General features: G+C 40.2%; 1 protein-coding gene across 6 annotated transcripts in view; it reads left to right on the top strand.

The window, feature by feature from the left end:
• Window positions 1-8,572, top strand: part of MAP7 (microtubule associated protein 7) — a 167,144-nt gene extending 158,572 nt beyond the window's left edge. For 5 of the 6 annotated variants that reach the window (XM_079939822.1, XM_079939823.1, XM_079939825.1 and 2 more), the window contains 2 exons: window positions 1,909-2,132; window positions 3,933-8,572. In XM_079939822.1, coding sequence (XP_079795948.1) covers window positions 1,909-2,132; window positions 3,933-3,943 — 235 coding nt within the window. In that variant the 3' untranslated portion in view covers window positions 3,944-8,572. The other variant, XM_079939820.1, reaches the window with a different exon arrangement.
• The last annotated feature ends 6,909 nt before the right edge of the window (window positions 8,573-15,481 follow it).

Raw genomic sequence — 15,481 nt, 5'->3', positions numbered from 1 at the left:
GAAGCACTTAGGTCAGGCATCTTTATTTTTTTTCTAGAAGAAAGGGTTTAATAATTAACAAAAAATACCATAATACCCAAATCAGAAATGTTTTAGAATATGTTCCACAAAGTCAATGTATCTCACTGACTGGGGAAAGTAAACTATTTCCTCAATAGGGAAAAAAAAAAAGCAAAGATTCCTTAAAAAAAAAAAATGGAAAGATTAGATGTCTATTAGCTTCATTTTCACCATTTGGGAAGGAGACGGAAAAAGACTAACTTACGAAAGTTCAATTTGTTGGCATTACTGACAGTAGAGACCTGACTTTCTGATCTCTGTCTGCAGGTAAACATTGTTTATGATGAGTGTGTATTAGAAGTTAAAACCGTCATGATTTTTGTTTCACATTTTTAGTCTTATTAATATTTTCCATTTGAAAATTTTAACTCTAGAATTTTGTCAGATAGGGTCATTTTTTATACATGAGCCACTGAACAAATTATGAAGTTTGCAAATATGTTTACTGCTGCAGTCAGATCAAGTGAACAATAAAATTAATCTAGCGTTCATTTGGTGCACAGGCATTGTTTTGCTGCATTGTAAAGCATAATAATGAACATATAACCTAACGGGCTGCCTATTTGGTTATGGAGTGTGTAAAGGGAGTGAAAAACCTAAGAGAGGGACTTCCCTGGTGGTGCAGTGGTTAAGAATCTGCCTGCCAACGCAGGGGACACGGGTTCGATCCCTGGTACGGGAAGATCCCACATGCCGTGGAACAACTAAGCCCGTGTGCCACAACTTCCGAGCCCACGAGCCACAACTACTGAGCCTGCACACCACAACAAAGAATAGCCCCCGCTCGCCACAACTAGAGAAAGCCCACACACAGCAACGAAGACCCAACGCAGCCAAAAAAGAAAACCCTAAGAGAAACTATAGGTAGAAACTAAGAATTTGTTGGCCAGTTAAATGTAGCTCAAAGGGCTTCCCTGGTGGCACAGTGGTTAAGAATCCGCCTGCCAATGCAGGGGACACGGGTTCGAGCCCTGGTCCAGGAAGATCCCACATGCCTTGGAGTAACTAAGCCCATGCACCACAACTACTGAGCCTGTAAGCCTAGAGCCCGTGCTCTGAAACACGAGAAGCCACTGCAGTGAGAAGCCCGCGCACAGAAACGAAGAGTAGCCCCTGCTCAACATAGCTAGAGAAAGCCTGCATGCAGTAACGAAGACCCAGCACAGCCAAAAATAAATAAATAAAATAAATTATTTAAAAAAAAATGTAGCTCAAAAATCCAAGATATTAACCATGAATTAATAAGAATAAGGTGAGGTCAGAGGCATATTTAAGGGGCAAAGATGAGAAGGTTGGTCTTCAACAATTTACCTATAAAATTATGCACATGTTTTAGGAAGCTGGAGACATCCAGGAAGGGCTGGAATTTGAATAGCTGGGACTATAAAAAATGGCATTATGAGAAAAACATAGGACCAGAGATCACGCGTTCAATCTGGACTGTCTCCCAGTAGTTGTGTGACTTGTGCAAATTATCCCCCCCATAATCCCCTCATCTTTGAAGTACAGATCCTAATAAGGGCTATTCTTTATAAGACAAAGAGATATAAAATGCCTGCAGTAGACAGGCATGTTAAATATATGTAGAACTGTTGATGATGAGGATCTATTCTAATTGATAACTTGGTCCACTTGGTAAGTTTTATTTTTAAAAGCTGTTTTTTTAAATAAGAATTTAAAGTACAAATATGTCAGAATTCACCATTTTTGTTAGTAATGATGAGGTCAATCATTCTAACATTTCGATTGTAAGATTATAAAAGTATTTATTATAAAACAGTTTGTTCTAAAAATGTTTTCCAGTTTTAATATGAACTCCTTTTGATTTTGATGTTTCAAACTCCCTAGTACTCCCAATTTGGAAAAACAACCAAATGAAAATGGAATATCAGTTCAGAATGAAGATTTTGAAGAAATTATAAATTTACCCATTGGATCTAAACCACCCAGATTAGAGGTCACCAACAGCGAGAGTCCAGACATTCCTTTGAATCCTATTTTGGCCTTTGGTGATGAAGGGACACTTGGGACCCTGCCTCAGGTAGATGGTGTTCAAACACAGCAAACAGCAGGTAAGCTTGCCTCGAACTCCCTTCAGTAATCATCAGAAATAAATATGTGACACCCAAGAGGGAATGAACCTTCTGCTGTGTGACTGTGGCACACTTTGTCCTTCAAGGGACCAAATAAGCCACGTGGAAGAGATTGTGCATGGGTCATTAGAAGTTCGATTTTGAGTTGGGTTGGGCAACTTCTAGGGCCGCTCTTGTTCTCCCACTCAGTGTAGAAATTCGGCCCGCAGCACCCACTGGGTATCCATGGGCCTCTCCTCACGGAGCGGCACTCATTGCCCAGTGGCAGTGCTTCATATTGTGTGCCCAGATCACGCTTCATATTAAGACAGAAGACCATAACTGAGTGGCCATTGAACCTAGTTCTGTCCACTAGAGAAAAGGTTTATTTGGTTTCTATTCCATCTTTCTCAGCTCTTCAGACATTTTAAGACTGCCAACATGTTCTCCCACCATTTTTCTCTCATTTGGGTTTAGCAACCTGGGATGATATACTGTTGTCCCTTTTAAATGTAATAAGATAGTTGCAATTTAAGGTAATGCGACTAATATTCCAGACTAGGAGCATACTGAGCCCAAGGGCCTTCCATCCCTTGTTGAGTGACCGTAGCTGTTGAAACTGCAAGTGACTCTCTTATACCCTGTCTCTGGAACTCACACTTAACCTGAAGTCATTGTGCAAAAAGAACAATAGCTTTACAGGACCCAGAGAAATAGCAACATAAAAAAATTACCAGTGCAGTGCTCATAGTAACTCAACAGCACAGTCCCATCAGTGTCAAGAACAAGTGGGATAATCCAGCTCCATGTCTTTTCAAACCTCTTTGATTTCTATCAGCTTCTCTCCCAGCACCTCACTTTCATGTATTGACCAGCATCTTTTTATACTGTTATGAAGAGAGCCAAGCAAATTCAGGATGTTTATAGATGAGTCAGTAAAGCATTATTTGTGGTCAAATTGTTTTGTCATTTAGATTCCATCTGTGCACTTTTAACATATTTCCCACTTTAAAACTGGTTGAAAAAGCCAACTTTGAACCTCCTATCCAAATGAAGCTAGTCTTTTTTCCTTCTCTAATATACTGACCTGGGGAGTGTAACTTCCCTTTAGTGATCTACTTTTCTAGATTGTAAAAGGAAGAAGGTCCAGCTGTGAGTGGAAGCTATAAAGCCTGACATTCTGACTCTTAAGCCTTTGAGAACAATCTGATTACCTGTGTGTTGGTGGAAACATTCCTGGTACAGCTTCCTGCTTTGTCATGTCACAGGTTCAGAGAGATGGAAGGAACATTCAGGTGACTTCCTGCTTCATTCGCCAGGCTTTAAATCACCTTTTGATGTACCTGTCATTTCATTCTCACTCTTCCATACCTTCTCTAGGAACATAGTCCAGTGTCTGTGATATTAAGTGGTGTTAGGTTTCTTTTGTGGTCATGACTACTTATCAACCAACATTTATGTAACCTCCAACGTATGGCTGGAACCCGAAGTATCGGGGACTGAGGATTCAAGACGAATGTAAAGTCCCTGTTCTCAAAGAAAAGTACAGTTGACTTAACGCAGTTTGGAAAAGGAAATGATATATAGCCTAAGTTAAAGAAAAGGACATGTTTTCCTATTAGTGGTAGAATTCACTTACATATAAGACCACGGATCCTGATAAAATTGCCTATTCTTATATAAGACAATGTATATAAAAGCATGGTAAAGTTTTAGGAATGTAAGATATTACTGTAGTATTCTTTAAGATTTTAGATAAATGTCATATTAATCTGTTCTTTTTTCTGTCTCCTAATATAGAAGTTATATGAGCATTTCTTCTAAAGAACCAAAGCAGAAATTTAATAAGAATTTCTACAATTAATGGAATTCCTTCCATGCTACAAAGGAGCATCTCCCCTTCCCCCGTTTTCTAAAGGTTTCTTGACCATCATTTTGGAAAGACTTTATTAAAACCAGCTAAAGACAACAGACTGGATAGCTTTTCTAATAATTTTCGCCAATAGAGAAAAAGAAATCCTCCCTTGTTCTTCAGTACTTTAAAATAGCTTTTTCCAGTGTGCTCCTTCTTAGGAAATCAATATTTTTCTGCATTCTCTAAAAGATGAGAGCATTTGGCTGTAAAAGAAATGGGCCGAGTAGGCATGATTTTTCACATAGATATTTTGGACTTTAAAAGCTAACATGTAAAATTGGCACAAAAATTTTTACCTTTTACAGTGTAATACTTGAAATATAAGTACCTCTTGGTTCAACAAGTAGAGTGAATAGGAGAGATGTTTAAATTAAGCCTGTTTGTTTAAATATTATATTGCAAAGAGCTCTATTTGTAGAAGCAGATTACCAGGTTCTTGTAAATGCAACTTGTACGTGGACATTCTGCAAACCCCACTGTCCCATTCTTCTTGCATCTCCTTTTGCAAAACATTCTCAACAGTTTTAAAATGTGAAAAAAAAGAACATTATTTTTTCAGAGCAAGAAAATAATTTACTGTCCTCTTAAATAATGTATTTATAAAGTTTTTTTCAGATAAACTAATCAAATAAATTAGAACAATGTGACAACGTTGCAGAATTTGATTTATGAGATGCATTCCTTATGTTACCATGAAAGAATGTTGTTGATGATTCAGGGCTATTTCTGAAGTCTGTTTATTGCTGCTGTCCCCAGTGATGGTGGGACTTACCTTTGCCTTACCTGATCACAAATTATTTGGAGGTGGGGGAGAATAAAGATTTAATATTTCTTTAAATAAAAAAGAGAATTTGGTTTTGCTCGTTTAAGAGCAATGAAAAAATGATGGAATGTGGACTGTGTTTGGCACCCAGGACACGGCAGGATGATACCTTCATGAAGGTCCTTGTTCTGCGTGGCATCCATCAGCTTTCACCCTTCATCCTTCTTCACTTTCGCTGCTGAGCTTGGCTGTACAAACTTGCACTTTCATTTGATAATATAAATTCAATTTTATTTTACCATTTGAGAGACTACTAATAACTAAATACTGAAGGAGAGAGAACACTGAGGGAACGCATTTTTTTATTATGGAGTGTTTAAAAAAGGTAAACTTCTGCCACTAGAATGTGTTTTTATTCAAAGTGGGATTGATTAATCTAGATTGAATGCGGGACTGTTCATTTATTGGACCATTTCCTTAAAATCCAAGCATACCGTCTTTAGTAACAGCTGTAATTTGTTAAAAACATTAATTTGGGGTTTTTCCCTATTCTCAGTTGTCCATGTACACATAGTCATATTAAAAGAAAAATCTGTTCAACCAAATTGTTTTTTTTTTTAATCGACCTAGCATGAAACACCAAATAAAATGTGTATGACATATTTTTACTTTTAGGTTTCTCATATGTTATAACTTCACTTAGGTTGATTCTTGAGTTTTCAAATTGTTCTTCATTTAACCTCAACCAGCTTCCTCTGAACAGGCGTACAGAATAGGTTGATTTAAAATTTAGAGCAGGAGTTCTGTTTTGGCTAGGTTTTCCTCTATTCATTTATATTTAACTTAAGCAATCATGAGCAAACTGAATGCCTCTAAGTAATCAAGTTTTAATTAGAAGTGGTAGAAAATTGTTAACTCTGTTTTGTTAACTACACTGCCAGAGGATGACCTTGACCTTTACGATGGCTAGAATGCTTTCTGTCCAGCCCTTGAAGATCAGTATTCACCTACTGATCTTAAAGAGGCCCTCAGTAGGCACTACATTAAGGGAAGGTCTCAGGGATCAAATATGACCCTCTCCACGGAATGAGGGTGCACGGGCTTTTAGTTTCCTTTTCCACAACATTGCAGCCTGTTTTAGGCCAATTTAATCACCAGTCACAAGTTCATTTGGTAGATACCTTCCGGTAAAAGCTGGCAGCTAAGGCTCTACGTCTCCTCCTGCATAACATCAGTACCTGGTGGTATATTATGATAAAAGCAAATCTAAAACAGAGTTTTAAGGGGAGAATGAGGGAATAAGGAGGCTGAGCAGGCCAGAGAGGTAAAAAACTACAAAAAGCTGGAAGAGAGGTGCTGGTCCATGTGAAACTCATCTGGGTTTGTTGTCTTATCAAAGTTGGGCTCTTACCGTCTTGCAGAGGGTGGGAGATGGGGCCCTATCTGCAGGTGTCAGCTGGAACAGTGTTTCTCATCCCTGCCTTTGCTAATGCTGTTGCCTCTGCTAATAATACTCTCCACTTCATGTGAATGTTTGGAGGATTCCATGAGGTCCAGCATATAAAGATCTTAGCACCATGCTTAACCCAGAGTAAGCGTTCGGTATTTATTAACTAAATAAAAAGACTCATCCTTCAATATTTAGCTTGTGTTTCTCCCTTCAAGAAACCTACTTTCCTCCCAGAGTCTCACTCTAGGTTAGGTGCCCTTCCTCTTTTCTAATGCTAACTCTCTGAATATGCCTCTATCATTGTGCTTGCCACAATCTATTACATTTATATTCAGGATTCTCTCCCCCACTAGACTGAATCCTTGAGGGGAAAGACTTTTATTCATCTTTGTACAGTATTCCCAAATGTCCAGTGTGGTACCTGGTACCCATTAGGGACTTAGCAATGTTAATTGTTATAATGGATGGATGCTGGCATGCATGCATGAAATCCTCATCTTGACTTTTTGACAGCTTTTGAATTATTGATTAGCCCTTTATTCTGGAATATCCTTTCTCCAGTGGATTTTGTATCAAATCAGAGGTCAGTTGCGGACAACAGAAACCACCACAGTATTTTCAGCAGAGGGGGATTTAAACACTGTTAAAATTGTTGGAAGGACTGAAGAGCATGCTCTAGACTGGGCCCTCAGGAATGACTCCCAGATCACAGCAGATAGAACTCACTAGGAGAGCTACTACCTCTTCCACTCAGGAAGATGAGAATTCAGGAAGCCACCTCTGGAACCACTGAACATATTGCCTTTGCTGAGATCCAGAGATCAGGAAGCCACCACAACGGAACTTTCTGCTAGAGCCACACAAGCAAAACATGGATTCCCAGGCCTTTGCCTCTTGTCCCTCGGGAAGCTGATGTGGGAATGCTGAACACTGGCCAGGAAGGGCAGAGGGAGCCAACAGTCCCATGACCTTCTTGCCAGCAGAAGCAGCCCAAAAGTGCTATCTACATCTTTCAAGCCTCACTCACATCACCCGATTCTCAGAACCTGCATCACATCCAGACCCTCTGGTTGCAAGGAAATCTGGGAAATGTAGTTTTCAGTCTTAACACTGCAGAAAGGCATCCTAGACTCATGGTGGATTGGATGTTAAGACAGCCCCCAGAGATGAATGGATAAAGAAGATGTGGCATATATATGCAATGGAATATTACTCAGCCATAAAAAGGAACAAAACTGAGTTATTTGTAGTGAGGTGGACGGACCTAGAGACTGTCATACAGAGTGAAGTAAGTCAGAAAGAGAAAAACAAATACCGTTTGCTAACACATATATATGGAATCTAAAAAAGAAAAAAAGAAAATGGTCAGAAGAACCTAGGGGCAAGATGGGAATAAATATGCAGACATACTAGAGAATGGACTTGAGGATACGGAGAGGGTGAAGGATAAGCTGGGACAAAGTGAGAGAGTGGCATGGACATATATACACTACCAAACATAAAATAGAAAGCTAGTGGGAAGCAGCCGCATAGCACAGGGAGATCAGCTTGGTGCTTTGTGACCACCTAGAGGGGTGGGATAGGGAGGGTGGGGTGGAGGGAGATACAAGAGGGAAGAGGTATGGGGACATATGTATATGTATAACTGATTCCCTTTGTTATAAAGCAGAAACTAACACACCATTGTAAAGCAATTATACTCTAATAAAAGATGTTAAAAAAAAAAAAAAAAGACAGCCCCCAGGATCCTCCTCAGTTCCTGTGGCCCTGCCGCTGTCCTGGCCCTCCTCAGCCCCAGCTCTGTCCTCTTAACTGAGTCTTCCTTTTCTTCCCAGCACCCCACCCGATATGATTTTACCCTAAATCATCATCCCTTTCCCCCGAAATTGCCTTGAAGAGCAATCATACCCACATTCATTTCCTAGCCCAATTTACAAATCTTAATTTCCAGCCCTGCCCTCCCTCCTAAGGCTGTTCTCTTGGTCCATGTGCCTGTCAGCTGATACCACTTGTGCATCCTGCCAGTACTTCACACTCACCGTGTCTAAAATCAACCTTATCATTCCTTCCCCCAATCAGCTCTACCTCTAGACATCCCTGTCTTTTATCCCACCACCATTTCAATCATCCACGCTTCAGACATCAGATATTCTTTTTTTATTTTGCATTCCACATTCAGTCTCCAGGCTTCCCTCTTACACAACTTCTGAACTGTTTCTTTTCTGTTTGCTGCTGCCCTTGCGGCTGCACGCTGCTGTTGAAGCACCTTTTGCCTCAGAAGATTGAAAGTTCAGACACGGTTGACTCACTTTGAAGGCTCACTCAGTTTGAATGTCACACAGGCTAATACAAAAGGAAAGCAACGGAGTAGTGTCTTAACTCTGAGCCTTTGTCTGCCCGTTCCTTGAGTTTGCCTGTTGTGGGATTATGCATGTCTAGTCCCCACTCAGACCCTCAAGACAGAAAAATCCACCCCCATGCCCACAGCTCTGCCAGGAAGCTTTTCTGATTATGGTTTGCCTGTTATCCACCTTTTGCTACCTGTATTCCTCTGTCATATCAGTGGGAGAACATAAAAAATACGGGGCGTAGGCATCTGGGAACCTGAACAAGTATGTACGTACTCATTTGTCGTCTTATGTCCACTATTTCCCGCTAACTGCTGGCCACTACTTTTGAAATAAAGTCTACCTTTATGGTCCTACTCTCATCATCTTCATTTCTACTCCGATCACATTCATATCTAATGCACGGAGCATGCTCAAAAGCTTTTGTTTCCTCATAAAAGCTGATGAAGGTTTTTTCGTTTGGGGTTTTTTTTTTGGCTGCGCCACGCAGCTTGCGGGATCTTAGTTCCCCAAGCAGGGATTGAATCCAGACCCACATCTGTGAAAGCGCTGAGTCCTAACCACTGGACCGCCAGGGAATTCCCTGAAGGTCTTTAAAAGGCAATTCATCAACCGATTTTGACTCAAGGTAGATGATTACTCCAGATCAGAAAAAGATGATGTAACATCGAGCACAATTTTTCCCTTTATGTTCAACAGAGACCAAGAAAGTCAGGTATGAATAGGTTTTTATGTGCTAAGTACAGTTTCTTTCTCTCATATGGAGATACGAGTAATAAAAATGTTTTTACGATTTGTCTTATCTCTAAGCTTTAATGAATTTTGAAGCTTATTGGTAATTGTCTTTCCAAAATTGTATCCTGGCCTAGAAAGTTAGAGAAAATTTCCTATATTAAGTAGAAAATACAATTATAGTTAAAGTAGCTCTCATTCATTGTGTATTTACTATGTGCTCGTCACTGTGTTAACAGCTATTATACATTAGCTCCTTTAACTCCTTTAATCCTCACAACACACTCTTGAGGTTGATACTATTATCCTCGGAGACTTAGAGAGGTAAAGAATTCTTTGAAAATCACACAGCTGGTAAGTACACTGCCAGGACTAGAGCCTAGGTCTGCTTCCAGGGCCCAAGTTCATATCCTCTGCTCCATCTATGTTGTGACCTCTAAAATGAGTTCATTGAAATCAATGTGCTCTGTGTGTGAAGGGAATTACTGCTTTAGTTTAACAGTAAACTCTCAAGAGGGGAAAAAAAGGAAGATGCATCTTACTTATCATTGATTAAACACAGAGATCGAAAAATAAGTAAATATATTTGGAGATAATTGGAGTAAGGTTCTTCATTCTCAGAATAGTTACAAATATGGAAACCCAGTGGTGTTGAACTAGATTTGGAGGTATTGATGTGAATGCACAGTATCTAAGATAGATAGATAGATGAGATTTCTGTACATATATATGTATATGCATACATTTATTTCTTAGCTCTGCCTCCTGAGAGGACCTAGTAGCAATGACAATCTATTAGCAATGATCACATCTAGGACCTAGATATTGGTTACTAAATATCATCTTCCACTAAAAGGAAAGAGGAGTCTTTAAAGAAACGGCTACTTGCAGGGCAAGGGCAGGGAAAGTACGAGTTTGATATATCTTATGCCCCATAAAGTGGGCAAATGCCTTAAAAATTATGGGAACATGTCAAAAGGATACAGGACCCAGTTTGAAAGTCCTTCCACTGGCCAAATCTAGGACAACTTGAGCATCAAAATAATAATGATAGTCATAGGTTGTGACCCATTAAATAAAAGAAACTAATGAGGCCATACTGATTAAAAATAGAAGAAAAAACTCTAACTCACAGTCAAATTTCAGGTAATAAATATAGAAAGAATATGGAATCTTAAAATCATCAAACTGCAATTATAATAATAATTGATTCAGGCAATAATCATCAATGAATACCACAAACGGTGGAAATTTGATGAGGAACAGCATACGTATATAGTCTTAAAGTATCTTTCCACAAAATACCTAATATTATTCATTTAAAAAGTTAAAAAATACTTATTAACGTTAAAGTAGAGAAACCTGTCAAATATCACCGTGAGTGATAACATTAACACTAGTCCAACTCATGGGCCAGATCTCTATATGTATCCTCATATGTTACACTGAGGAAACACGGCATTTTGACATACCTGCCCCAAATGCGTAACCTAAGCTTAATGGTGCTGAAACATCAGACAATCCCAAAATAAAGAGCATTTTACAAAGTAACAGGCCTGTACTCTTCAAAATGTTAAGGCCGTGAAGGATAAGGAAAGACAGAAACATTTCCAGATCTAAGGAGACTAGAGAGAAAACCTGAGAACGAAATGCAACATATACTCCTTGACTGGCTCCTTTGTCTAAAGAAGACAACGTTGGAACAACAGCCAAAACAAATGCGGGGTGGGGGGGGCGGTCTGTGAAATAACTGGTGGTGAGTATCAACGTTAATTTCCAGACTGTACTGTCATCAGGTGGGGGAGTACTCTTGTTAGAAATTACAGACTGAAGTATTAAAGAGTAATAGGGAGCAGGTCTGTAAACCTCAAATAGCTTAGAGGGGAAATATACATCACATACATATCATAGGCATTTTATATATGTGTGTGGGTGTGTATCTGTGTGTGCTTACGTACGTATAGAGACCCAGTGATGAGGCAAATGTAAAAGTTAACCGGGGAATCTCCATGAAGGGTATGTGGGCATTCTTTGTGTTGTTTCTGTAATTTTTCTAGAATTTGAAATTATTCCAAATGAAAAAATGTTTAAATATATGTACATAACTTTGGGTTGATATCGGTTCCTTCTGCCTGACATTAGCACAGAAAATATGACAACTGTAACCTAGTTTAAAGATCTCATTCACAGCTGTGCCCTGAACCAGCACCACGACCGCGAGGTGAGTCAAAGAGTAACAGTGGCTTCTATCTATTGAAGTCTTACTCTACGTGGAGACAGTGCCCAAACCGCTTTATACATAGTACACATCCTCCCGACAAAGCCCAGAGGCTCAGGGGGCCTCAGCACCTTGCGCAGGCCCACCCAGCTGAAAGGGGCAGGGGCAGGCTCTGAATTCAGGCCTGCCTCGTGCACAGCTCAGGCTACAACCGCTCTGCTACCCTAGTTTATAAAAAGACAAAATTGCACTAAATCCTTGCTAAACATCTTTTTAGCCCTGAGATACTATAAGGCACATTTCCAGGTTTCTTTTTTGGAGACTGTGATTCTTTTGGTGTGGTGGTGAGGGTGTCCTGGGTGACTCTTAGAATGAGACTTGCTGGGGTCGTGTGTGTGTGACGGCTCGGCCAGGGCTGATTTGTTTGAGGTGATATCTGGACCCCTAGCTTGGTGTTTTCTTTTGACCTGCATGTAGGTGACCAGTATTCCCCTCTCAGCCATCCTTTGCTGCACAGCACACTTCTGGAGCTAAAACAGCAGAGCTGCTCTCTATGAGAAAATCAGGTCGTGTCCATGATTCACGTGCAGTGACCACACACCCTGGTTTGCTGGAACAGTCCTCATTTAGCCTGCCCTCCTGGGAAAGGTACTATGAGCTCCCCTTTTTTCCTCTTCCAAGGGTCTCTGTTTGGACACAGGTCCTGTCATCAGGCTGCTGAAGCCCTCCTTCCTGGTCTGGCTGTCAGAGCCTCTCACAGGCAGTCTGTCTCCTGTGCAGCCGGTCTGTCCCCAACTCTAATCAGAGGATCTCTGACCAGACCAGGTTGCACTTTGTCCCCAAGCCTTTAATGAACCACTAGACCACAGGAGTCATTTATAGTTTCACTAAACACAGTACAGATCCTTCAGAGCTTCATGCATTCTCTTAAAATCACATACATACAGATACTGCTCATCAAGTCAAATTCTCAAGCCCAATACTTTCCTTGCCAAAGACAGTACATGTTTATGTAAAGCCTAAGCGCCTCGTGCCGATGGCTTGTCTTCGTATCATGACCATTTGACTATGAAATATAATTCTTTATAGGCTTGCAGCTCAGACTGGGTGCTCAGCCTGGTCCCTGGTCCTCTCTTGATAATGACATCATCACTCACTCTCCAGCTGGAAATGACAAGGGTTTCCATGACAAAACAGACTCTGCTGGCAGAGGCTTTTGTATGTGGGTGTATATATCCTCTGTGCCTTTGACTCTCAGGGTGGATGAAATGGGCCTCTCTAACAGCCTGGAAATAATAGTAAAATGCAGATGTCACAGGCGATATCAGATTTTTTAAAAAATTATTTTTGGCTGCGTTGGGTCTTCATTGCTGCGCGCGGGCTTTCTCTAGTTGCAGCGAGCGGGGGCTACTCTTCGTTGCAGTGCACAGGCTTCTCGTTGCGGTGGTTTCTCTTGTTGCGGAGCACCGGCTCTAGGCACGCAGGCTTCAGTAGTTGCAGCACACGAGCTCTAGAGCGCGGGCTCAGTAACTGTGGCGCACGAGCTTAGTTGCTCCACCGCATGTTGGATCTTCCCAGACCAGGGCGCGAACCCGTGTCCCCTGCACTGGCAGGCGGATTCTTAAAGACTGCGCCACCAGGGAAGTGCCAAGATACATTTTAAACATACATCAAAGCAATAATGCCTTGAAAAGAGGTAATTATTTAAGCTTCTTAGGCCCGAAGAATCCAGATGTTTAATTATAAAATGTTTTCTTCCAGTTCTAGATATAAGGTCTCCTGGTAACATTGAACTCTGCTAAAGAATATGATTTGTCCTTCTCTTCCTTAGCCCTATTTTTTTTTTTTTTTTTACAAATCAAAATGTGACGAGCTATTTAAGTGAGCAGAGGGTCAATAATATGAATAATAGCAACTATTTGTGAAGGGCTGACTCTGCCTGCAACAGACTCAGGGACTTAACACGCATCATTTTGAATCCCCCCACCAGCTGGCAGAGGTAAGTATCGTTATTCCTATTTTAGAGATGAAGAAACAGGGTAGTGCCAGAGCTGGGATTGAATCCACATCGTCTTGACTCCAAAGCCTATGTTTCATCTACAAAACACTGCCCAAGGAAAGTTATGCAAATAAACTTTACAGTTCATGCTCACTATTTGGGCTTGACGTTTTAGGGATGGGTTGGAAAAGGAATGGAAAAAATAGATTTGGGAACTAAAGCACCCATGAGGCTTATCTTCCTGTGCCAATCGCAGCCCTAAGATAACTTAATGAATAAAGCCAGCACATAAAATCAACAGTCATGGGCTATAAATATTAACTTTATTCCCCATTTTGTTCTCTCCATGCTGTTCCCATGGAGACATAGCTCCTCAATTTATCTGGAATTCAAACCGCCCAGGGGATGTGACTGTGAGAGCTTTGAGAGAGGCCCAGTAAGAGGGAGGCGCTGTGTAAAGCTTCAACCCCTGCCTGAGTTCATTCAGCCCCTCTCCTTCTCGCTCTTTCTCCCCTTCCCATTTTCATTAGAAACTGATGGTGAGATGGATTCTGTAATGAGATATGGACTCAATAAAATTCTTCTCCGTTTGTAAACATTCTCAGGGAGAAAAAGAAACCTCTATGGTGACCGGCCATTTGTAGGCAAGCCTACAGACACCTTTCTGCAAAGCTATCCTCTCAGGGGTAGAAACCATCCCTAGATCTGGTAGACATTACTGATACCCACGGGGTCTAATTAAACATTCCACACCCACACTGGGCACTGGCTTAATTAAAACATTTACGCTGCCATTTTAACATTGAGATATATTTCATTCCCTTCAAACAGTACAGATTCTTGAGAAAAAAAATCACTTTCAGATGGTCTAACGTGCTGTCAAATGCCGCCCTGTGTTTTTATCTCAAGTGAGATTTCTAATTTGGCCATTCTGGCGCTATTTTCTTGTTTCTCAAGACAGGTATGGGGGGAAAAAAACTTAGGTCCAAAAAAATTTTGCTGTCCCTCAAAGGGTCAATACTCAGTAAATTTTGAAAATGAAAAATTCTTGATAGACGAGTGAATGACAAAAAACTTTAGTGTTGAAAGGCAAAACCTAATGACAGTGATAAATAAAAGTCAAATTGAATTATCTTGAAGAAAAAACTATAATTCATTCCTATCTTCATTTTCCTTTTTGGTTTCTCTCTTTTTTCTTGTCTTCATAAACCTACAGAGAAGACTTTTATGAATTTGTGATTGAAGTTCCTACCCCTTCTTTGCCTTGCCTGTAGAATAAATTACCTTAAAATTGGAAAGTGTTGGGAATCAAAGTTTAGTCCTCACCTCATATATGAATATCTCATGAATAGGAAAATAAAAAGTAATCATAGCTTCTACAGGCTGAAGACTGGCTGTGTCTGCTACGAGCCTGGCTTTTAAACTATTCATCTGCATTTCTCATTGAATTCTCACAGCGTTCTTGCAAGATAGGCAATAGTAGAGCCTTTTATCATTTTGCAAATGAAGAAACAGGCTCAGAAAAATTAAGGAAAGTACCCCAATCTCACGTTTGGTAAAAGCCAGAGGCAGGATTGAAACCTAGGTGTATCTCATTCTAAACGTTATATTTTTTCCACTACTCCATGCTGTCCCTCAGCTGCTGCACGTAGGCATCCAAAGTATAAGAAACATGGTGATACAGTGAACGTGTTTCTTTAAACCTTAAAACCAGGTATGTTTAAAGGGAATAGATTTGGAAGATTTTCTTCTAACATGACAAAGTGCCTGGGACAAAATAGGAGTGAAACGAAACTTAGTTCCTCTTCCCTCAGAGAGAGTAACGACTTGTACTAGAAATTTCCACCAATTTATTTTATTTTATTTTATTTCCCTTCTTTTTGAAATTTTTATTCAAATAAATAGAAAGGGGCTTAAAATTAAA

The sequence above is a fragment of the Stenella coeruleoalba genome (genome assembly GCF_951394435.1).
Source record: "Stenella coeruleoalba genome assembly, chromosome: 12".
In the NCBI taxonomy this organism is placed as follows: Eukaryota; Metazoa; Chordata; class Mammalia; order Artiodactyla; family Delphinidae; genus Stenella; species Stenella coeruleoalba.
Note: the sequence above shows the minus strand (reverse complement) of the source record. Positions and strands in the feature narration are given on the sequence as shown.